The 25,548-nt window shown below is 37.1% G+C and overlaps 1 protein-coding gene across 3 annotated transcripts; it reads left to right on the forward strand.

The window, feature by feature from the left end:
* Positions 1 to 1,331: 1,331 nt before the first annotated feature.
* ppardb (peroxisome proliferator-activated receptor delta b) lies at positions 1,332 to 22,756 on the forward strand. 3 transcript variants are annotated; one of them, XM_017468666.3, is made up of 9 exons: positions 1,332 to 1,795; positions 5,766 to 5,882; positions 8,621 to 9,026; positions 12,295 to 12,446; positions 15,650 to 15,788; positions 16,292 to 16,494; positions 17,614 to 17,817; positions 17,997 to 18,240; positions 21,069 to 22,756. In XM_017468666.3, exons 3-9 carry the CDS (start codon positions 8,687 to 8,689, stop codon positions 21,314 to 21,316), a joined length of 1,530 nt encoding a protein of 509 aa, XP_017324155.1. In that variant the 5' UTR covers positions 1,332 to 1,795; positions 5,766 to 5,882; positions 8,621 to 8,686; the 3' UTR covers positions 21,317 to 22,756. The 3 variants fall into 3 exon arrangements, with proteins under 3 accessions (XP_017324155.1, XP_017324156.1, XP_017324154.1); XM_017468667.3 differs by having other exon boundaries at positions 5,807 to 5,882; XM_017468665.3 differs by lacking the exon at positions 5,766 to 5,882.
* The last annotated feature ends 2,792 nt before the right edge of the window (positions 22,757 to 25,548 follow it).

Here is a 25,548-nt window from a genome sequence, read left to right on the forward strand (position 1 = left end):
GTTTGTTTGTTTGTTTGTTTGTTTTGTAGAAATGCAATTGTGTGATTTGGCCACAAGTTGAGCTGTTTAGAGCATCGGTTCTTAACCTGGGGGTCACGATCCAATGGGGGGTCACAAAGCGGTAGCAGGGGGGTTGCGGAAATTTTTTTTTTATCTTAAATGCTTGTACACAGAGGTTCACAGAAAAACCACTAGCAGATTTTTGGATATCCACACAATTTTTTAGCTTTTATCTTTGCCTCAACACCACCTCCATCTTAGCAAATTTGTCCATCATAGCATGAGGAATGCATCCTGACAGCTGGGAATGGTACTATCAGATACTGTTCCCCCTGTGCTCAATAAAAGGCTTTCAGTATCTGACACTAACATTCTCAGCTGTCAGGATGCGTTCCCCCTGCTATGATGGACAAATTTGCTATGATGGAGGTGGTGTTAAGACAAAATAAAAGCTAAAAACTTGTATGATTGTTTTAATCTTCAAATTCTTTTGACCCTTTCTCAGTAAATTGCAGTGAAAGTGTACTTGTTGGGACAGAAAACCATCAGATTTAGTTTACTCTAAACAGCTTAAATAAAGTGGACAATGGGGCTTTCTTGTGGCATAACTGTATGGGGGGGACATATATGATCAATATGTCCAGGTATTGTGCCTTTTGAGAATGGTCACATATAAAGCCTAGAAAATCACAGTTATGTAAGTGAGTACACATTTCTTCCAGAAGTCTACAATATTCAAAATGAAAACTCTCTCAAATATAACATTATTTATTGAAAGAAATAACAGTAGGTGTTTGTGTTAATAAAGACATTAAAAATGCAACAAACATAAGTTCTATTACCCCATTTTCAAAATATAACTAGACAGTCATGGAATATGACTTTCACTTCTGGAATACAATAGTCTACAGATAAAAGTCGTTACAACGTTAGTTTTGAGCCTTGGGGCTTTCCATATTACCTCAGTGGTACGAGCACAGCATCTCGGGGGCGAGTTTTTGCTGGTAGATTATCTACAGTATAATTTCAAATCATTATCTGAACACATACCATTAAATTTTATCCTGATTAATACCTCAGAAATAAATTGAATTATATTAACAGTCCACCACGACTCCACCTGGTTTGTAGATTAACTCGTCTAAACAGAAGCAAGATTTCAGTAAAGTAATATATTTCACTAAACATAATACATGATTACTCTAAAATAATAATGCATAAAATAACAACCATACTAAATAATAATAATAACTGTTATTATTATAAATAATATTATATAACTATATAAACTAATGGATCAGACACGTCATTAGGCCACGCCCAGTCCCCCGCAAGTCTCCGTCACGCCACGCTTGACGCGCAAGGTTCGTGTGGCTTTGCTGTCAGTCCTGTGAGCAATCAGAGCAAGATTTAGACAAAGTTTACTTGGATAGTTTGTCAACGATTTTTAGCGCTCTCTCTCTGTCAGAAGTTCAACTCGAAGAGAATAAACAACAACAGAAGTGTGTTAATATCTATATGTTAATATGATTGTATCTCTGAAAGGGCGACGCGTATTAGCTTAGCTAGCTAGCAGCAGGCTACAATGTAAAAGGCAAATCGGATATTGTGAACCGAAGCAATGTGATGGTCAAGCAGAAAAATACTACTTAAACTATTCATTCTCTGGTCATGCGACCGCTACGTCTAGACGGCCGCTGCTTGGAAATAGTTGATATCTACAGAAAACGAAAGTTGGTCACTCATCATTCGTCCTGGGAGCCTTAAACGACACCAAACACAGCAGGAACAGCAGGTAGGACTGCTGATGACTTACGACGTGGATGTTTGTGGTGTTCTGGCAAATTGGAAAATAAAACAAAACACAATCACTTTGGGCACCGTAATGACTAGTACGCTGTTTAGTTCAGGCTATAAATAACTTGGTTTAGTTTAGTAATCCTTGACACACTTAAGTTTTCGATCAATATGGTTTGGACCATACAGCGCTAGCTGGGCAGCTAGCTGGCTAATGAACTTGTTATTTTTCTCTGCTTGTTTGCGGTTTCCTTCTGACAGACGCTTAGGAAACAATGTTAGCTAGTCCTGCTTTGTAGCTGAAAGTAGCTTAAGTGCACTAGAATAGCAAAGAAATAAACACATTTGGTCAAACTGCTGCTTTACAGAACTATATAAATACATGTTTACGCGAATTTACAAAACTGCAAACTCAAAACGACTACAAAATCAGCACAACTAGCTAGTTAACGTAATTATACAATATAGTTTGCTCCTGAATGTAATTCTCACTAAGCTTTTGTGACTTTCAGTTTTGCTGGGTAAATACATTTTGGTGTTGATTAGTAGCTAGCATGTCTGTCCACCTTCGCTGATTTCAGTGCAAACTGATACTGCTGTTTTGGCCGCGTTATTCTCCAGGACAGACCCCGTAGTTAAAGGGCCGCTTCTGTGTTTGGGACGCCTCATCATGTTCAGCAGTAACAACAGTGTGGTAGCCGTGTCGCTGAATCTTTATTTTTAAACACTGTAGGAGGGTTTGTGGCAGTGTTGTTGTCGCAGGTTGCAGTAGTCGTAAAGAGCTTTTAAAAACAACAACAACAACGATTTGCACTTAATCCAGATTAGACATGGAAATAGGACTGCGCAATATAATTTGTATAGAGTGTATGAACAAATGTCCTATTCTTCAGCGTTGCTTTAAATTTGAACGTTATTTCCCATAGTTTACATAATACAGGCTTAACCCAGATATGCCAAGGTATGAACGTTTAAAAAGTTGTTGATAATGCTGACAGAATAAGTAATGGATGTTTATATATATATATATATATATATATATATATATATATATATATATATATATATATATATATATATCTTTGCTACTGTTTACGATCATACCTTCATCACATACACAGTTAAGCCTCTTGTATAGTTGTATATACTTGTATAGTATAATTTTTTTTTTTTTTTTTTTTACGCGTACACTATCGTATGTGCACTAGGGCTGGGTATTGCGACCAATTTGGCAATTCAATTCTTATTTGTATGGTTACGATTAGTTATCAATATTTAATTAAAAATGATAGTTTTGCATACATGGAATCCATGTTTTAATATAAATGCTGGTAACTGAAACCCTCCTACTTAGCTATATTACTGAAATGCACATTTACTTTAACAATAGGTCCCACACAGTCATGTTTAATTATGTTTTACTTTTGCTTTGAGTAACAAACATTGTAACAAGAAATCATAAATATGTGCATACAATGCACATAAGATAAGCACAAACTGCACATTACTGCAAAAAAAGACATGCTTTCGTGGAGGTGTTTGTTTTGTTTTTTGTTTTTTCCAGTTAGCATGTCGAGCATGCCGAGGTGGCTAGTGACGTCATTACAACTTGCTAATTACCACTTTCAAGGCACAACGAACACAGCATATATCTCACCGGCCAAGAAATTTAATCTAGGGAGAAGCTGGACATTTCAATAAGACACTGACCCTAACTTACAGCTAAAATAACTCAAGAATGCCTTGCATGGTCCAGCCAGTCTACTGACTTGAATCCCATAAAAAGTTATGGAGGATTTTGTAATTGCAAGTCCATTAGATGAACCCTCCTAACCTTGGGGAATTAAAGCTGATTTGCAAAGAAGAATGGGCCCAAATTGAACAACAATGCAGCAAAAAAAACAATTAATTTTTACTGTAAAAACATAAAAGCTGTAATTGCCAACACCAATTATGCAACAAGTACTTTGTGGTAATATATATACAAAAAAGTATAGCTGGTGCAAAGCTGGTGTTGGTAATTACAGCTTCTCTATCAAATTTTGTTTTTAAAAATATCTTCTTTTTTTTTTTTTTTAAAGGAGTATGTTAAGTACATGCTTCTTTTTGGTTCTTATTTCCAGTATTAACAAACATGATGCAACATAAAAAAGACATATTAAAGAACAAAAACAAAAGTGTCCCAATACTTCCTGCCCTCACTATACAGTATAGAAAAAAAACAACTATTATTTTCAAAACATGAACCTTTACAGCATATGTAGCATGTCCTAAGTTGCAGTTTTCCAGTCACACTCATTTATATAAATTATTTATCTAAAGACGATTGGGCAAAGCAGCATGCATTTCTCCATGTGTCTCATCTGTTTAGAGTCCATGGCGTTAATGAAAAGTGGTAGCTAGGAATGTTATGGTTTCACCGTATGATAACCTATGTTAGGCCTATAACTGACTGCTGAAAGAATCTAACACTGTGTAGCCTATAACAAAAAAGTGCATTGGCAAGAGTGCAAAAAATGGTTATATACGGCTGATTATATACGAGATATATACCGCTCATACGTACACCTCGCGGAGTATTATAGTAGATATAGTATAGTTAGAGACATTGTTAATGTTATGTTCCCTTAAATAAATACGTCTTTACCTGCTTCCGTACTCTACTCCCTTACGCCTCGCGACGTGACAGAATACTCCGGAACAGAAACAAAACAAACGCACGTGTCCACAGTAAACAGTGTCACGGTTGTCAACATCCGAAGAGCATGCGCACGCCCCTTCATCGCCCCGAGCGTGCTGCCGGAAGTGGAGGTCGTGAAATTTGCGCACCTCACTCTGGTTGCTAGGCTATTTGGCTCGTCATCAAACACGTCGTTGTTTGGTCAAATTTATTCGGCCGAACACCAAAAGTGCTTTTTTTTTTTCTCTTCTTTTTTTTTTTCTTTCCTATTTTCAGCCGAATAATTTCGGTTGCTGAACATTCGGTGCATCCCTACTAAAAATATCGCAATATTAATTGACCTTATGAAAAAACGTTGGTGGTGACAGTTAAAGGAAATAAACGTTATGTTATGAAATCTTTGTACAAAAGCCTATTTCTATATCATTGAAGATGTATACAAAAAAATAAAAAATAATAATGTTTGGGGGATAAGCAATCTCCATATAAATCACAGAGATGAGTGTCTTCACATTGTATTCATGGTTGTCACACCAAAAAATTCCAAAATAACATCACCTTATTTTAATGCAATGTTTTTCTTCACCTATGTCCTATGTTTCTTTGTATATGCACCAGTGTCCTTTACTTTTCCTTCCACTGTATAAGCGTATGGATAGAATGAGATGGATTAAAGCATGTGGGACAATAAATATTCTTAACTGTCAGTCTCGTCCTATGTATGTGTCTGTGTATTAATACACACAGGAAATGATGTACGTGGATAACTGTGTGAACAGCAGCACAGCCAACGCTGCCACAGCATATATATGGCTATTGGTCTGATAACTATTTGATCATTCTTTTGCTTTTTTTTTTTTTTAATGACAGATGCTCACACACACATTCTTGCCTCTGTAAGGGAAAATGCGTTATGACGGCAGCCACACAAGCCTATAAAATAGAAATAGGTGTTGAAATACATTGTACAAGATACTATAAATAGGTCAAGCTTATTGATCAATTAATACAGCAACCAAACAGTCAGTATATCAGACCCGTACACTCACTGGGTGGTATGATGTTGCACTTTCAGATTTTAGACAAGTCGAACAATGTGATAGCAGATTGACTTCTGACGTTCTGACTTGTACAGTCTCATACAGTGTATTATATCAATAAAGTATTGTACAAACTGTGTGTTATTTAATATATTAAATAACCAGAGTAAACATCAAGTACAGCTATATTAAATGCAAAACAAAACAACAACATAGTATGCGGCTAAACTCTGTGTGGTTTTGTCTAGTACTACATGCTTTAATAATCAAAGCATGCCCACATGTTCAGGCATGAGCTGAGTTCAGAGGCAATTAACACCCCCACTGAAGTACAAGCTCTCTTCACCGAGAAAGTAGTAGATGCTGTAAGTATTTTTACTTAATAGTTTCACTTTAAATGTTATAATTGTGTCTGATGTGAGATGTTCTGCTTATCAGCTTATGCCACAGTACATATGATAAAATGAATTCTATATTCATTCCACTTTTGCACATAGTAACAAAAAGCCATTTAATCAAAAGCATACCAAGATGAGTTTGGATATCGGGGTATTATTATTATTATTATTATTATTATTATTATTATTATTAGTTTTTAAGTACGATAAAGTTAAGACATCATACATTTTGAGGGTGGAAAACGAACTGCTGCGCTGCCTAAAAATTAAACAATGAGAAGACTAGGTACAAGTGTATTCCCTTCATCCTTACAAAGGGTGATTTATGTGCTGTTTGTGTATGTGATTCTGTATTCCAGAAAACTTCAGTACTGTTAGTTATTCTGAAAACTAGTTTGCCTGGTTACTGACAAGTCTGAACAGATGCTTTTACTATACATTTATTCTCTATGTACTGCTGTACAGGTTTCCGTACACAATGGGCTACAAACCTAAATACATTTCAATAAAATTGCCAGTATGTTTATTACTTAGGCACACATTCTTACATGACGCCCTAATAATCTTCTTATCAAAAATTCCATGGATTACATGGATCTCAATCTGGATTCAGCTTCCATTTTTCTCGTGACTACTCTGTGTTATTTCTGTGCTCTATATCTAGTGCTGGTTGGAAGTTAGTTGTGGAGCTATCACATTTCCATAACGGCATTGTGATAGTACAGGGCAAATCTACAGCTTAGCCACAGGTTCATTCATTTGGTTGTAATAATATAAATTATAACCTTAAATTCTTACACACTCACTAAATATGTAAGTTTAGTTGAATTTTAATGAGCAGTTTCCATGGAGAGCATTTCACGGAGTTTTCATTTCATTTCTGAATAACAGGAGTTTTGTTAACAAACAGGAATGACAGGCTAGGCTGCGTAGCTCCTGATGGCTGTGAGTTCTGTGGTGAAATGCAGATTGGACTGTCTTTAGAAGCTGCACTGCTTCAGATGGTGGATTAATTAGAGAACCAAAGTATTTCAATGATTTGCCCAGAATCAAACAATAAGCTATTATTCCATATTTTCATCAGAAAGGTTTGACATGGGGCCAAAGTTACCCCTGGCCAAAAAACACACTTCAGCATCTTGCACAAATAATGATGTATTTAAAAACCGGTACTTTTTCCCCATAATTCTTTGACATGTTTTTCATTTAAGTGGAAAAATGTGTAGAACGATGGGTCGGGGTCAAAAACAAGTTGGCAAGCTGCAGGTAACTGGAATTGTGTGACAAATAATTATACACTAAATATGTTAAAGCTTAAACTAAAAGTTAAAGTACTTGAATCACACAATACCTTATAATAGTTTAAGTTAAAATGTTAATAAATCATATAATTAATAACATCCTCTTCCTACAGTATTCAGAGCCATATGAATGTAAGAAACAAAAAATCTACAATTCTGCAGACTACAGAATTGTAGCTCTTCAATATCTTGGTTATTCCATCTCTGTTCTTTACTGAAACACCTCTTTTGATTAAATGGTGGGAAGAAAATCCAGTCTGGCTACATGTAAAATCTTTCACACTTTTTCATTAAATGTGTGAAAACTATAAAGTTATGTTACAGAGACTGATCCTGATCTTGAAGTAAATGTCCTTGATTTGATATTGGCTATACTGTACTACCTCAATTTTGTGGATGTTGAGGAAAATAACTGTACGACACCTCCGCAGTGTAGGAGGGGCTTCGTTTCTACACCCTGTTTATCCAAAGTCAAAAAAACTCCCATGGCCTGGTTTTTGGCCTGGTCGAAATGTCTCAATGTGATAAATGGTGAGGCAGATCTCACCAAGAAAATTATAGTAATTGTTTTGCTTTACTCATCATACCAGCAATCTGTCTTCAGCTAATATTAAAATTTTTATTTAGTACTAATTTACACAAATATGCAAAAAAATCTAACAAACCTGGCACAGAAGCCTCAAACAGTGGTTACAAGTGATTTTATCTCATTCATAAAAACAACAAAAAAAAAATAGTAATATGTTTAGTTTTCTGGTCAGTGTAGAGTTGAATAAATTCTTTAAAATACTGTAACTGTAAAAATACTGTAATGTGTGTGTGTGGGGGGGTATTAACTGTTATTTACAATTTTTTTTATTTGCCAGTAGACACTATAGAGATTTGTACTTTGGTCATTTTCACAGCTCCAATACTAGACAAAATGGGCGGTTCCATTAATTCCTAAAATCTCAATAGCTGAAAGTCTTTGTGTTCTATGTGTTGTTTCTCCCATGTCATTGTTTTCACAAGTAAGTATTTAATTGTGAGATAATGGAGTGATGAAAGTGTTGTGACCGGCCCCATTAAAAATAAACATGCTAATAACCTTTAATTAATTATTTTTTTTTCCGAAGTAGGTTTGCAAACTAAATTGATTCCATGTTGTAACGATGCAAAATGTGGAAAAGGTCAAGGGAGGGAATTCTTATGCAGGCCACTGTATATACAGTATATTAATTACATAGTGTTATATACTAAACTGTCCTGTAATTCAGTCCATCTTTTGTGGGACAAAATAATATGCCAACACCGACTGTCTCATAAAAATTATAATTTCTTAATTATATTTCTTCTTATCAAATGAATAATATTATGTATTATATGCCGGTTAACGGCGGTCCCTTTCATTTCTCATCTCAACAGCAGGGTAGCCATAATAGCTGCATGATGGAGTGATGCAAACCTTAGCTGGCAGGCTGACTGAGAGCCATGGAGGCAGTCGAGCGAGAAGCTTCTACGGGAAAGAGTGGCAGTCTAACGGAGCTGACCGTCGTGCAGAGTGTTGTAGCTTTGGATGGGCTTACTGAAGATGAAGGGTCATCACAGCCTGACCTCAACTTTCCTCACATTACTGAGGACACAACCTGGTTAATGGTTCAGGAAGGAGAATCAACCTCCTCTGAGCTGCAGGAGTTTGGCTCTGCCTCGGGCGAGGAAGCTGAAAGTAAAGAGGCTGGGGACAATCCATGTGTTCAGAATGGGGTGGAAGCTGAAAAGGATAAACTACAGAACAACAGCAGTGCGGCTGTAACAACCAGCACATGTCAAGGTAAATAAGTGTCAGTTAAGTCAATTAGACAACAGCGAACCACGTGTTCTAAATAAAGTTCTGGTTTGTTTACAAATTATTCCATTTATTTTCAGCAGTCCACTGTTCAAATATATTCTATGAGAAAACATTCCCTATCGTTTCTTATAACAGTCCCTTGCAGTGACCAGGTTTAAATATTAAAAAATCCCCCATTGGCCCTTATTTATCATGGCTACCTAATAATCTCCATCCCTAAATTGGCTACATCACTCTCCTTTCCACCAGTAGCTGGTGTGTTGTGTTGTCTGGCGCACTATGGCTGCCGTCGCATCATCCAGGTGGATGCTACACGCTGGTAGTGGTTTGAGGAGATTTCCTCCTCAATACAATGTAAAGAGCTTTGGGTGCCTAGAAAAGCACTATATAAATTTAAGGTATTATTATTATTATTATTATTATTATTATTATTACAAACGGGCTTTTTCCTACATGGCTGTGAGATTTGTAGTCATTTTTCTGCAGGGATAGCATTATGAATCAAAGTCTTAGTTTTGCATTATTCATTATTCTGGAATGTCTTTAGAACGCCCAAACAGTTATGGAGTCACCACTTTGCTTCTACATCAGTGTATTTCTCAACAATTGTATTAGTTTATATACTGAACTAAACAAACAAAAAAAAAATCAAATCCGGAGTCAGTATCCCATAGGATTTTTTGCTACTGGTTGACAAGTGAATGCCTTATGGGCCTTTGCATACTGTAATCACTTCTGTTTGCTGCTTTGTCAGAAAACTTTCTTAACACTCCACAAGGCGCATTTGTTCTTTTAAAAGACAAAGCTTGACATAGTGCAAAATTACCTTGCTAGATGAATTCTTAGGAAAGCGCTTATTCACTGGCTGAAGGCCGCCTTTTTGTGTGTGTGTGTGTGTGTGTGTGTGTGTGTGTGTGTGTGTGTGTGTGTGTGTGTGTGTGTGTGTGTAAATGTCTTTTGAAAACCCAGTCTGGATGGCTTACTTGGCTATTGCTCAGGCTACAACCTTAATACAAAACTGTCTGTCATAGTTAGCTATTTTCCACCACGTTATCACAGTAGTTGTCACCAACCAATACATCCATGTATGTTAAATCCATCTACTACAACTGATTTGACTAACATATCAGTCCCTCCAGGATTGTGCGATCTCAGAAATAAACGCAAAATCAAGAAAACGACACACTATTCACAGGAGCTGGGAATTTTTCTAAATTACCGCAAATTTTCTGCAGATTTTGGGCCAAGACGCGTGACATAATAATGTGATGTAATCATAACGCGCATTCAGCCAATGCCCCCTTTGATTCATGTGCGTCAAACATCTTTACAGCGAAAAGGACTCCTTTACCATCAAATTTCACTGTGAAACTGGCCTGTCGAGATAATCAATGTATCGACTTATCGTATGGTATATGGACATGACGGGGCGCCTGTAGCTCAGGTGGTAGAGCGGGTTGTCCACTAATTGTAGGGTTGGCGGTTCGATTCCTGGCCCACATGACTCCACATGCCACATGCCGAAGTGTCCTTGGGAAAGACACTGAACCCCAAGTTGCTCCCGATGGCAAGTTAGCACCTTGCATGGCAGCTCTGCTACCATTGGTGTGTGAGTGTGTGTGTGTGTGTGTGTGTGTGAATGGATGAATGAGACACAGTGTAAAGCGCTTTGGATAAAAACGCTATATAAGTGCACCATTTGCCATTTACATGACCTCGATTATTTTTGCTGACCTTGATATTGCACATTGTGTTTACATGCGTGTTTGTTTACATAAGCATGAATGTCACCATGTCATGTTCGGTGAGTATGAGACTGATGCAAGTTCATTTTAAGCGTTTTATTTGAGGCAGGCAGAGAGATCAAAATCAGTAAACAGAGCACAGGCACAGGTCAGGCGATCAGCGAACAGCAAAAGCAGGGATAATCCAAAATACACAAACGAGAAAACGAAACTAGACCAACACACACTGAGGACTGAGGGTTTCTGCATACAGTGCGTGTCGCGAGGGGGAGATTCATGACACACCAACATTTTTGGCATTCACACTGCTTCTGTCCTCTCGTCTGTTCTATCCGAACTTCGACTATTCGTCAAACTTAAGATAAAAATGCACATTCAAAAGCAAAAACCTTTTTTTTTATTTTACAAATTTAAGATGTGTAGCAAGCACTAGCACTGATTCTAAATAAAACATACTGTTGAAAAAATGACACGCAAGATATTAACAATGCACTAACAATGTTTATTGAAGAAGAAAAATCTAGAACGAATAGCTCTAGCGTTTCGAATTATCCAGTTATAGTCAGTAGGTTGGGGATTGAGCTGCTTGAACTGAAGCTGAACAGTTTAATGAACACCGGGAAACTGAAGCACTTTACTAGGGTTAATGAACTCGCCCAAACGCATCCTATACAAACATGAGATTAATCAGACATAAAGGTAATATTACAACTTGCTTCTGCACAAAATGACCTGAATGCACAAGTGAAATTGAACTTAAGTAAGGCGCTAGGTAGAACGGTAAGTCACGTGGTGGATACACTCTTTCCGTAACTAAACCATGCACAATGAATAACTAAAGCATAAAGAATTAACAATATTTTATTATAATCATGTACTTTATTGTAATGTTATTATTTCAGGAAATCATCTTTTCACAACAAGGGCAGCTTTCACACGTTTTTATTGCTGCATGTTTAAGTTGATATATAAAATGTGTGAATATTTGGTTTAATTTTTGCATTTTTTTTCATCAACTTAAATGCAGTTGAATAATATTCATTCAATGCCATTTTTCTCAAAGTAAAATTGACTAAAATTAATAAATATGAGGATGAAATATTGACTAAATGTAAAGGATTTTCATCAGAAGACAAAAACTATGCTATTATATTCTCCTTATATTGGTGGCATGAAATGGTCTTAAAAGGACAATAATATAGTTTATTGCAATTATTTATAGGACAATATATCATCCGGCCAGTTTCAAACAGATGCAATTTTGCCAATTCAAGTAGTTGTCCACAAAAAAGCTCTGCAAATTTTGAAAAAAGCCACAGCAGAATCAAGCAAGATGAAACGGTATATACTGTAGAATGGCTAGGTTTTGTACGTTTGTTCAAGCAAATAATGACTTATTGCTTAGATAGCATCAATATGTTTTGCATAGACTTTTCATAAACGCTCACACATTCCTATCAATATTCATAGTATTGCAACATTTCTTTTCTCATTGTGTGTCTCAGATCCGCTGCAGAGCTCCACTCTCTCGTTGTCTGATCATTTAAAGTTGGGCCGAGATGAGTCCGAAGGTATGGGACTAAACATGGAGTGCAAGATATGTGGGGACAAAGCTTCAGGGTTCCACTACGGTGTACATGCTTGCGAAGGCTGCAAGGTACCTGCTTGATCTTTCTGCTACTCAAGTTTTAAGATTAGGGGTATGCATTCAATATGTGTTGAGTGTGTGAACACTTCCTGTTCTCTGATTTGGTTTCAACAAAGGATGTTAATGGAACAAAAGCTGAAAGCAAGAAGGAATGTAAAAATATCCTAAAATTTGTAAATTCTTTGAAGTGATTCACAATTCCAATATATTTTCTTCTGTACTGCAACCAAACATTAACGGATAAGAAAAGAGTTAAGGTGCGTTCACACCAGCAAGCAGCAAAGCGACAGACGACCATTCATTTTCTATTTAAGCGCGTGAAAAGGAGCAGCAACGTCAGTGACCGCAGCAAGCAGCATGCGACATGCAAGCTGAGATGTTCTCAGCTTTCTGCAAATTAGATATCGCGCAATATAGTTACAAATCTAAACTACTGGCTCGATTGATTCCTCGGAGCAATCATAGGGCGCCCGTGAAATATTTTTCATTCACCCCTTTCACAACTTTAGGTCCAACCTGCAATTAGTTCCTATTTTCGGCTTGACTCGAGGGAAAAGGAAATCTTATATCTGTTTTTTCATCTCATCCTGTCATATACTATCTCTCATTAAATGCATGTAGAGACATTACGAAGAAAAATAAGGCTTTGAAGTAAGTAACAAAGATCATTGATGTCCCTGGGGAGTGTTTGTAGCTAGTACAGTACAGCTTGCGCTACTAATGGCTAATACAAAGCCTGGTACGTAACATACATCAAACTACCATGTTTAAATATTGGATTTTAAGTACATTTTAAAGCCAAACAAATCATATACTGTAGTAGGTTGTGTACTGTACTACTCTCTCATTGGAGGTAGAATGACGGTACATGCCCGCATCTGACAACAGTAGTGCTTGGTCCATGCCTACAAGAGACAAACTACAAGTGACACAAGCGAATTAACTCTTTCTAGTGTGGATGCAGGGTTAGAGTTCATGTTCGAGTGCTGATAAATTATCACATTGCATGGACCCCGTGATGGATTCCAGTCATTAATGTTTTATAGGTCATTTTTGAGGTCAGGATGTACTTATGAAAATAATTTTGGTTTAGATTTTTCATAATTCACTGACAGTTTATTGCAGTGTATTTTAGATATAATGGGGACTTTGAGCACCAATGGCTATAGAGATGGCTATGGAAACCATAAAATAAATCTGTTACCCTTGTCACTCAGCATAACGGTATAAAAATGTTGTGTACAATAGTAAAACAAGATAAATACCTCATAGAAGAGATTTTACTCTTGTACCATTACCAGTAGATTGTAATAATATTAATAATAGGTTATATCATATATCATAATCATAAGTATGTTTTAGGCAAGTATTGTAACAGAATAATCGTGTATATTTCCATATATTGTGCATTGACATGCAGCCTCCTCCAAATGTATTAGGACTGCAATGCAATTCTTTTGTTTTTGGTATACGCTAAAGACATTTGGGTTTGAGGTCAAAGGATGAATGAGACAATCTATCAAAAATTCTAGATGTGTTGGCTCTAGATAGTTACATATTGATGTGTTGGCAGTGGTAGCTCAACAGTTAAGGCTCTGGCTTAAAGGTTGGGGGTTCAAGCCCGAACACCCAAGCTGCCACTGTTAGGCTTTTGAGCAAGGCTCTTAACCCAGGGGTACCGTAACATGGCTGACCCTGCGCTCTGACCCCAACTTTCTAACAAGCTGGTATAAGCAAAGAAAAGAATTTCACTATGCTGTTATGTATACGTGACAAATAAAGGTGTCTATTCTATGTGTTAAACAACTCCTTTGATGGCAGACCACCATTTTTTTTGGTATTGTATTGTGTTTTAGGTAAAATACTGGAACAGAGACTTAAACAACTATTAATATTTGGTTAATACTTGTCCTTAGCTTGCAGTAACTACCTCAAGCTGGTGACCCCACTGACATCATCAAAGTGTTGCATTCTTCATTTGTGTTGCTTTTCCTGGTTTGTACTGCAGTTTCTTTGAACTGTTGTTTGTTTTGGGGGTTTCTCCCTTCAGTCTCCTCTTCAGGGGGTGAAATGCATGCTCAACAGGGTTAAGGCCTGGTGAATGACTTGGCCAGTCTAAAACCTTCCACTTTTTTCCCCTGCCCATTTGATTCCATGCATTTCTCTGTAAATTGGCAGACAGAATGTTTCTATAGACTTCTAAATTCACTCTGCTGCTACCATCATGAGTTACATCATCAATAAAGATTAGTGAGCCCATTCCAGAAGTGGCCATGCAAGCCCAAGCCATGGCACTACCTCCACTGTGCTTGACTGGTGAGCTCATCTGTTTTGGATCATGGGCAGATACTTTCATTCTCCTCACTTTGGCCACTCCATTACTTTGCTAGAGATTAATCTTGGGTCCAGAACTTTTTGTGGCTCATTTCTGCATTTTTTGCGAATTCTAATCTGACTTTCTGATTCTTACTGCTGATGAGTTATTTGCATATTGTGGTATGGCTTCTAAATTTCTCCTTCGAACCGTGGATTGTGATACCTTCACTCCTGCACTGTGGAGGTCCTTGGTGATGTCACTGACAGTTGTTTTTGGGTTTTTCTTCACAGCTCTCACAATGGTTGTCATCACCGGATGTTGTTTTCCATGTCTGGTTGTTAGTACACCAGTTTCTTACTTTTTCTGGTTTTCTCAGCTTCAAAATGGGCCCCCCCCCCCCCCCCCCCCCCCCCCATAGACAGCTCTCTGGTCCTCATGTTGGTTTATTCTTTTTAACAACAAATGCAGTCTTCACAGACAAAACCTCGGGTTCAAGCCAAGAGTAGACATTCAGAGCTATTAATTGTTTAAACAATCAATTTAACAGGAGAGAAAGAAACCACTGTCAGTCACATGTTCCAATATTTTAGGTCACTTGAAAAAATGGGTGGGTTTAAAGAATAAAGATGGGACATGTACTAAGTTATTTAAAACCTCTAGATGTAAATATCAGGAAATGAAAGATGAAAATCTGATCTATCGTTTCATTCATCTTTTGATCTCAAACCTAAATATCCTTAGTGTATATCAAAAAAAGGAAAAGAATTGGCCTTGCCTTTCCAATGCTTTCAGAGGGGACTATGTATGTTGTTTATTTAGATTGAAGAAAATGAATCTTTGCAACAAGTATTTATATATGCTTAAACTTAAAAGTGCATTATTTTCTGATTTCAAGGGTTTTTTCAGACGCACCATTCGTATGAAGCTAGAGTATGATCGCTGTGAACGGACTTGTCGGATCCAAAAGAAGAGTCGCAATAAATGCCAGTACTGCCGCTTCCAGAAATGTCTGGCTCTTGGCATGTCCCATGATGGTGAGATTTGTGCAGTCACATTAACAGCCAAAGATAAGAGTCAAAAATTTAGACATGTAATTTTGGTTTCACATTTGAATATGCTGGATTTAGTTGAGTTATAAGAGGAGCTGATTTAATATGATCATTTGCCTTGTGGGAAACTTTGGATGCTCTTGGATATTTTATGTTACATAGTTGGCAAATTAGTAATGCTTCTCATTTTCTTAGGTGTTTTACCACTTTAAAGAAATGTGCTCACCTACTTTGTGTTAAAATGGAAAATGAAAGCTTCAGTCATTCAATGAGTCAATGCTTCAAAGATTTTTAAATAATTACTTTTTACATACAGTAATTGTGTCTGAGGCACCAAATAGTGAGCAAGTAAAAAGCAATATCAGTGAAACATGAGGATTAAGGCTTTTAAAATGGGTGTTATTTGTTGCCAATCCTTGCAGCATACTTGAGCTTAGGAACATGCTGGAAGTCAAAATCTAAATAATTTAAATCCTGTAACTCCATAGCCATTCGTTATGGCCGTATGCCAGAGGCAGAGAAGAAGAAGCTGGTGGCAGGACTGATAGCAGGAGAGAAGAGTCAATTGAGCCCTGGAGCCTCTGATCTCAAAACTTTGGCAAAGCACGTCAACTCCGCCTACCTTAAAAACCTCAATATGACGAAAAAGAAGGCACGAAGCATCCTCACTGGAAAAACAAACTGCACCCCGGTATTTCCATCTCTTGCCCATACATTGAAACATGATTGTGTTTGATGAGACAAAGAATTTGTGTCTGTGTTAAGGATGCCACAGTTATTACTAAATCATAAACAGGATGACCATTAGTAAGTAGATTTCATAATTATGTTATTCTCAGTCCAAAACTTTAATCTCTAAACTATTTATAACAACGTTTTATGTAGCACAGTAATATTTACACACTAATATCTAAAGCAATGCAGCATTGTAATAGTCTGATAGTCTGTTGTTTAGAGAAGTGCAGAGAAAATAAATCTTACTTTGCTGTAGATTTGTGGATCTTTTTGCCTTTTGTGTGTGTGTGTGTGTGTGTGTGTGTGTGTGTGTGTGTTTGTATAAAAATAAATTCTTTTTTTTTCCTTATTTTTAAATAAACTTTATTTATTAGGGGTCATAACAGAGAAATTATATCTGCCACCATTACTAGTAACTATATTAATGATACCAAAAATAAACCAAATGTACACTATCTCCAAAATTTTGTGGAACACCTGACCATCATACCATTATGTGCTTTTTGAACGTCCCATTCCAGAGATCTACTCTTTGCTGTTATAAGTTCCACTATGCTTGGGAAGGCGTTCCACTAGATTTTGTAGTGTGGCTGTGGGGATTTGCCCATTCAGCCATAAGAGCATTAGTGAGGTCAGGCACTGATTTTGGGTGAGGAGGCCTGGGACCCAGTCACCATTCCAGTTGGGGTTGAGGTCAGGGCTCTTTGCAGACCATGTGAGTTCTTCCATCCCATCCTTGGCAGGCCTTGTCTGTACAGACAGCACTTTGTGCACAGGGGCATGATCATGCTGGAATGGGTTTGTGCCTCTTGGTTCCAGTGAAGGGTAATTGTAATGTTACAGTATACAAAGACATTGGTGTGACAACTGTGTGCTTCCAAATGTATGGCAATAGGGAAGAACCACATATGGGTCTGATGGTCAGGTGTCTACATACTTTTGGCCATATAGTGCATTTTGCAGTTAGATAACAAAATACCTGTTTAATTAATTTTGTTGAAACAGACATTGGATGCTACCCCAATGATTTTTATTTATATGTTTATCAGCCTTTGCACATCTTCTCTTTCTGTAGCCCTTTGTGATTCATGATATGGACTCTTTGTGGCAAGCAGAGAATGGTTTAGTCTGGAACCAGCTGAATGGTGCTCCCCCAAACAAAGAAATTGGAGTACATGTCTTCTACCGCTGCCAGTGCACCACAGTGGAAACTGTTCGAGAGCTCACAGAGTTCGCCAAAAATATCCCAGGCTTTGTAGAGCTCTTCCTTAATGATCAGGTATTAATGTAGTAGTAATCATTAACCTTTTTGTTTCTGAACAAGGTTCATTCTTATTAAAAGCCTCTTATGTGGTTATGACCGTGATTCAATGCTCCACATTACAAAACATAAAAAACTCATGCCAGATTCAAACTTTTATATTCTTTGAGCTTATTTTGCCTGTACTTCTTTCTTAGGTAACTTTGTTAAAGTATGGTGTCCATGAGGCCATTTTTGCAATGCTACCATCACTCATGAATAAAGATGGACTTCTGGTAGCCAATGGGAAGGGTTTTGTGACGAGAGAGTTTCTGCGCAGCCTGCGCAAACCCTTCAGTGAAATTATGGAACCCAAGTTTGAATTTGCTGTGAAGTTCAATGCCCTGGAGCTGGACGATAGTGACCTGGCTCTGTTTGTTGCGGCCATCATACTGTGTGGAGGTAAGAGTTTAAGCACAACAGCAATACAGATTTGTGATCGTGTGTAGTAGAGATTCACCATGAACATAGTCTAGATTTTTATGTCTATGTAGATGGATGCTGATTGCTAATCTGCTATAAAATCTATTGTCTTCATTTCATCCAAGTGTAATGGCAATAGATTAACACAAGTTCAGAAATTGATTATGAGCTTAGCACTCTAAGCTATTGCTTCATTTTGTTCAAATTTTAATGAGTGGTTTAGTATGATATTAGGCAAGGGATGTTTCTCTACTGGGATTGGATTGAGGATTGACGCATTTCAATGGGATTCAGTTCTGGGCTTTGACTAGGCCATTCTATAACCTGCCATTTCTTCCTTTTTTTTGTGCAACTTATTTCAATTTGGAACATTCAACATCATGATGTACTGTATGTAGGGGTATGCTTACTTTTTCCACAATAGAAAATTACACTCCTGTTTATTTCAAGTATTTAAAGGATGAAGAAAATTTTCATTTTATGTGCCACTTGATAAATTATCTCGCCCTTTTTTCTATCAGCAGTGGTTAAATGGAGACTGTACTTTACCGGTCAAAAGTTTGGCGACACTTGAGAAACATTTCAGTCATGATCTTAAAAACCTTTTGATCTGAAGGTGTATGATTAAATGTTTGAAATCGGTGTTGTAGACAAAAATATAATTGTGCCAACTTATTCATTTCTTCCATTAATAAACTATCATTTTATTTGCAAAAAAATATATATTTTTAAATGGTTTACCTGAAGCGAAATATTCCAAAAAGCAGCCAATACGTGTCCAGCATAGGTGGGAACTCCTTTAATATGGTTTAGAAAGCATCTCAGGGGGATTCCTCAAGAAAATATTTGAGAAAATGCCAGGAATACATTTCTGAAAATTCTAGGCAAAAGGGTGTCAACTTTGAAGATTCTAAATTATTAAATTATTTTTGCTTTATTTTGGATTTTATTTCCCATAGTTCTGGGGGTAATAAAAATAAAGAATGTGTGTCTAAATATTTGACAGGTAATGTATATATGTATGTCCCAAGGGCGTAACCATGGTATGGACATTGGGGGGGGTCCAAGCCCCCACAACATCCAAAGTTTGATACTGAAAATTCGCATATTTAGAACATAGTTTTAGGATTACAGTTACGGTTTGAATTCACGTTATTTCTGAGTGATAGAAGCTCCCACAGCATGGAGAAATTGTAGGGTGCTGTGGATGTCCTGTGGGCAGATGTATTCTCTGCTCCATAACCTACCATGAAACCTACTACACCACCAAGTAGAGGCGAGCTAAGATGTGTGCAGGCAAACCACACACGCTAACATTTTAACACGCAGTCACGACTTTTAAACAAACACAGAAAGGATGGCTACCTATGAAACTAAATTCAACACTATATATGTTGTAAATACAATTTTCCCACGGATGCTTCCAAGCAATCCTGTGCTGCCTGCATTGTGACCAGGTACCATTATTTTCCCAGAAGAGCAATGACTGACTTAGATGATCATTTTAATTTGATAAACTGAATATTCTGTTTGTGTAAGTGGTGTCATTTATGTTAATGTCATCATGCTGTTTAGCTTGCTATGTAATAAGTGTACAACAATATATAGTGGTAACCTGAAACGTTAGCTATGTAAAGGGTACTGGAGTTTTCTTTTCTTGATTCTAAAGACAAACTGCCATAACTAGCTCTGAATGGATAACTACAATATTGCCACAACTCAGACGTTAGTTCCATATCTCTCGTTGCCAAGCTACATCGCACCATTATGCTGAGCCTTATATTTGTAAAATCACTTAGTTGTCCTTAGCCCAAATGTAGTGTAAAGGAACAAAATGCTGTGCAACTTTCCTCATTTTCACTCGCATTTATAACAGTCTGTCACAACATGAGGGTTCACAACAAACTCGGCGGGAGGATATGCAAGTGAAGGTAACGTTAATGGTCAAAAACTGGAACTAACGTTAGCCTAGCCTACTTCGTGGGTGTGCAAATATCAAAAGTTAATTGATGTTCTTAAGAACAAATCAAGCCACGGTATGATGCCTTCTATACTAAGCTAAGGTTACCTACTATTTAGGTATCTAGTTACTTACTGGCTGAAAAAAGCTTGTATGTTCTGCTGCACTTTTCTACACTTGGCTGCTGTCTCCATTTCTTACAGACTGAGCTGCTAAAATATATCAACGAACTTGCGTTGAGTATGGGCGCAACCAATTGTACAATTGGAGGGGGGCACACACCTATTTTCCTTAACAAACGGGAATATATTAAAAGAATAAACATAAATAAATAGAATAGATGAAGAAAAGACGGATCCGTTGGCAGGGTTCATTAAAGGGAAATATATAGAAAATATTTTGTACTGTATATTGGGTGGACAAATTGGTATTTCCTCAACATTGGGGGGGACACCCCCCCCCCAAAAAAAATAAATAAATAAATAAAATAATGCGTGGTTACGCCCATGGTATGTCCAAATATGTTGAAACTGTCTTAGTATCTTCAAAGTAGACACCCTTTTTTGCCTAGAATTTTCAGAAATGTATACCTGGCATTTTCTCAAACACTTACTTGAGGAATCCCCCTGAGATGCTTTTTAAACAGTATTAAAGGAGTTCCCACCAATGCTGGACACTTATTGGCTGCTTTCAAATCATACACCTTCAGATCAAAAGGTTTTTAAGATCATGAGAAACATTTCAGTCAAGTGTCTCCAAACTTTTGACTGGTGAAAACTTTGTAAACACTGTCTTTCTAGAAATGATCAGCTAAGTCTTGTGTCTTTATAATGTCTCTTGGTTGCAGACCGCCCTGGACTCATGAATGTGAAGCAGGTCGAGCAGATTCAGGACAGTATCCTCCAAGCTCTGGACCAGCACCTCCAGGCTCACCATCCAGAGTCAGTCCACCTCTTCCCCAAACTGCTGCAGAAGATGGCTGACCTGAGGCAGTTGGTCACAGAGAACGCTCAGCTGGTCCAAATGATTAAAAAGACTGAATCTGAGACCTCGCTCCATCCGCTTCTACAGGAAATCTATAAAGACATGTATTAAGTCTTATGACTTAGGACTTTCAAATAGAATTAAGAGACATGTTGCACACAGGCATCCATGGTGCTGCAGATACCATTGAATTTTTATATTAGCGGTTATGGAGTTTTACAAATACCGTGTTTGAAAACTGACTTTTTTTCTTTGGGGTGGGGCAGGGCTACCCCCACCCCCACCCTTTGAACTATGTGAAGGTCAACCTCTGTTTCCAGCCTGTGAACAGTGCATTAATATCACCCAGAATATAACAGTATTTTGATAAGATATGTGTTATATAGATATCCTGTTTCCAGTTGTTTCCAATTATTTAGACTTTAAATGAAAAGATAATTGGAATAGAGTAATTATATCATTTTACATATTTCATGGCTGCTGCACATACCTACATCTTGATTTCACAGGCTCTTTCTAATTCTCTTTATTAATGAATTGATATATTGATTAACATTTATTGATAAAGGCCAGACCTATCTAACTCAGTCTAATACTGTAGTATTAGGAAGTAATCAGAAAGATGGGGAAACTGTTTCACTTGGTGAAATACTCAGGTGTTGAGTAACTGCCTGTCATTATTTTTTCCTACAGTTACTTGCTTTACATTTGCTGTATGAATTAAATAGCAATGTCAAATTCACCATGACCTTGAAGTTCAAGTCGATCTTGTATGCAAATGGAACATAAACACTTTGCTGAGTTAACTCATTTCTCCAGTACTATGTACTGTTTCACATTTTTGTCAGAAATTGATTTAGGTCTACTTTATGAAACTTTCTTGATTCAGATGGTTTCTTAAATGAATCGTTTGTACTTTGAAACTAAATATTGATTATTTCCCCCTCCCCCATTAGAAGTGCAAAGAATTGCACAACAATTCTGCAGTTTCAAACTGACTATTTGGAAAGACCCATTACACCCAGACATTTGTAGAATAGCAGCATATCACTAATCTAAAAATCAATATTTAGTTTCTGGGCCTGTGTAGGAGAATTCTGATGCAGATGGTGGAAAAATACAAAGCAGACAATTCTGAATTATAATTTGTTTTAAATTGAGAGCTCACAATGTAATTCTGTGTTGGAGTAAAGTCATATTTATGTTTATTCATGTATGTAGTTACCCTAACATACACATATATGATTTAGTCTTTTAACAAATCCTAATCATGCCATGTGTCTTATGTATTGGTCCATACTTAGTATCACGTAAAATTATTTAGAACCTTTAGACATCAGACCTGGTTGTACATTACAACTGTTTTCATGTCTGTAGAGTATTCCATCTCTCTCTTCCAACCCCCCACCCCCCCAACCCCCAGATTTTAACTATGTCCTGTTTGTAGGCATTTGAGATTTTACTGTGTGATAAAATGATTACACTTGCTGCTGTAAAAGCTGGAGAGCACAATATAAATGACTTGTATAAACAATGAGATGTTTATCTGGTTATGTGGAATCTTTTTTTAATATCTGTGCTGAATGCACACACTTTTCATTCCACTTCCCTTCAAGCCATGCTTTTCTTGCACCACCCGTAATACCTTTTTCGTGATGATTCAAGACTTTTGGTATTTTGCTTGGTATTACTTCTCAATACCCAATCAACACTAAATTAAAGCCCAATATTTTAATTGTTGTTGTTTTCTGTTATTTCCTATTACCGCTCCAACCCGTTGACCTGACTTCCATGGACTCTTGGACATAAGGTACTACATATCTACAGATTTGAACTCAAAACGTTCTGATCAGTAGCCCAAAAGCCTTAAAAAGTGAATGACTTGGTGTTTCAGGCTAGTATGCTTCAGAGATAATTGCCTAATTTTCAGTACAAAACACGGTAGAAACTATTGGAGTACCGGTGTCTACACTTATGAATCCCGATAAATTGCTGTTGGCTCAATTAATATATATTGATTGGATTTATGATGTGAAAGCAACAGATGAACGGGTATGATAAGTCAGATTTTCTTCGCTTTTTAGGGTCTTGCCTAAATAATTTAGTTGCCCCAATTAAATTTTGAATCAAATTTGTGTATTCAAATAGGACAACATATTGATTGTGATTACATTAAATACACATATATATGTGTGTATGTATATGTGTATATATATATATGTATGTGTGTGTGTATATATATATGTATGTGAACATGTATATTACTAGGATAGCCTTCTTTCATCACAGAAATATTGCTAAGATAAGAAATATTATGTCACTACATGATGCAGAAAAATTTGTTCATGCTTTTGGCACCTCTAGGCTGGATTATTATAATGCCTTACTGTCTGGATGTTCCAGTAGGTGCATAAACAAACTCCAGTTAGTCCAGAATGCAGCTGCAAGAGTCCTTACTAGAACCAGAAAATATGACCACATCACCCCGATCTTATCCACACTGCATTGGCTCCCAGTAAAATTTCGCATTGATTATAAAATACTACTACTGACCCATAAAGCACTGAATGGTCTCGCGCCACAGTAGCTGAGCAAACTTTTTGTCTTCTATGATCCACCATGCCTTCTTAGATAAAAATGTGCAGGCTGTTTGTTGGTACCTCAAATAGTGAAGGCTATAGCAGGGGTTAGATCTTTCTCTTACAAAGTCTCACAGTTATGGAACTTCCAATTAATGTCCGGGACTCAGACACAGTCTCAAGGTGTTTTCACACCTGGTTCGTTTGAGCCCTCCAAACGCTCTCGGAGCGGGTCAGTGTGTATATGTGAACAAATCAAGTGATCTCAGACCCCCCTAAAAGGACCGTAAAGCAAGACCGGAGATGGTCTGAGTACGGTTCGTTTGTGGGTCCATTTGTGGTTCGATTTCTTTGTGATATGTGAAAGCAATGAGGTCCCGGTCCCCTTTGCGTTTCGTTTCGACATGTGTACCTGGAGACTTGCCATACCTGCAGCCATGTTCCGTTACTGCGGAAAACAACACACAACTTTTCACCATATCAGGTCGCGGGGTTGGGTGGTCTCAGGGTGAACTGGGTTTAGTTCTTTTAAAACTTAACTTTATTTGAAAACACCCTCAGTCTTTAAGTCCAGGCTGAAAACATTTGTTTATTCAAGCTCACCATGAATAGACTTTCTTTTATGCAAAGTACACAGTCTTATCCATCATGGGATAGTAAGCATACCTAACAACCTCTCCCTTTCTTAACCTCCCTCTCCCTCTCTCCTTCTGTTGAGCTACACATGATTTTATGGCCAGTGATCCTGACCCTTTCTGCTCTCTGGACCTGCCTGATCCATCCTGATGCCCTACATCTGGATGGAACTGTCATCAACTGGAGGCTACATTCTGCCACTGTGGATGACCCCAAGCAGTGCAGCCTGGAGATTGCTTAGGATAGTACCGCTTTAAGTACCATGAAAATGGTTTTGGAACTCAATTCCACATGGGCATTCTCGCTGTGGTTGCTGGGACTACGGTTGCTGCTATGGTCTTAGGACTGCAATTACCATGTACAATTTTGGACTCAAGTCTCCTTTAGTGACCAGTGGACTAGTTCAACAAACAGACTTCATATAAAAACCATAATGAACTTTTCTTTACTTTCACACTATCCGTTATTACCCAGATGAGGATGGGTTCCCTTCGGAGTCTGGTTCCTCTCAAGGTTTCTTCCTCATATCATCTTAGGGAGTTTTTCCTTGCCCCCATCGCCAACGCCTTGCTCAATAGGGATAAATTCACACACTTAAAATCTGTATCCTGTGTTTATATGTTTCTGTAAAGCTGCTTTGAGACAATGTCCATTATTAAAAGCGCTATACACATAAAATTTTATTGAATTTAATTGAATAGTATGGGGTTAGAATGGTTTCATAATTCCAAATAAATAGATTAATCTTGATGCTTGAAATGTTTAAAAATCCACAAATGCGTGCAAGGCATAGTTGTGTTTGTGACATAAAAACATTTAAAAAACAAACAAACAAACAAAAACTTATTTGCAAATCTTATTTTATTTATTTGTCAGTGTAATTTATTTTTGTGAAAGTACTAACATTTGTGGATCTCACTGAATGCATTTGTGATTTAAAAAAAATATATATATATATATATATATATATATATATATATATATATATATATATATATATATATATATATATATATTATATATATATATACACACACACACACACATTTTACTACATTTATTTGTGGATTGTAATCTATTTATTTGGAATTATGAAACAATTATAACGCCATACAACAGTAGGCTATG

The sequence above is a fragment of the Ictalurus punctatus genome, chromosome 5 (assembly GCF_001660625.3).
Source record: "Ictalurus punctatus breed USDA103 chromosome 5, Coco_2.0, whole genome shotgun sequence".
Taxonomy (NCBI): Eukaryota; Metazoa; Chordata; class Actinopteri; order Siluriformes; family Ictaluridae; genus Ictalurus; species Ictalurus punctatus.

Excerpts from the sequence above, each read along its gene's own strand:
- ppardb (XM_017468666.3), top strand. The coding sequence starts at position 8,687 with ATGGAGGCAGTCGAGCGAGAAGCTTCTACGGGAAAGAGTGGCAGTCTA. Across the intron at positions 12,447-15,649 it reads ATGCTTGCGAAGGCTGCAAG|GGTTTTTTCAGACGCACCAT; the intron begins GTACCTGCTTGA and ends TCTGATTTCAAG. Across the intron at positions 16,495-17,613 it reads GAAAAACAAACTGCACCCCG|CCCTTTGTGATTCATGATAT; the intron begins GTATTTCCATCT and ends CTCTTTCTGTAG.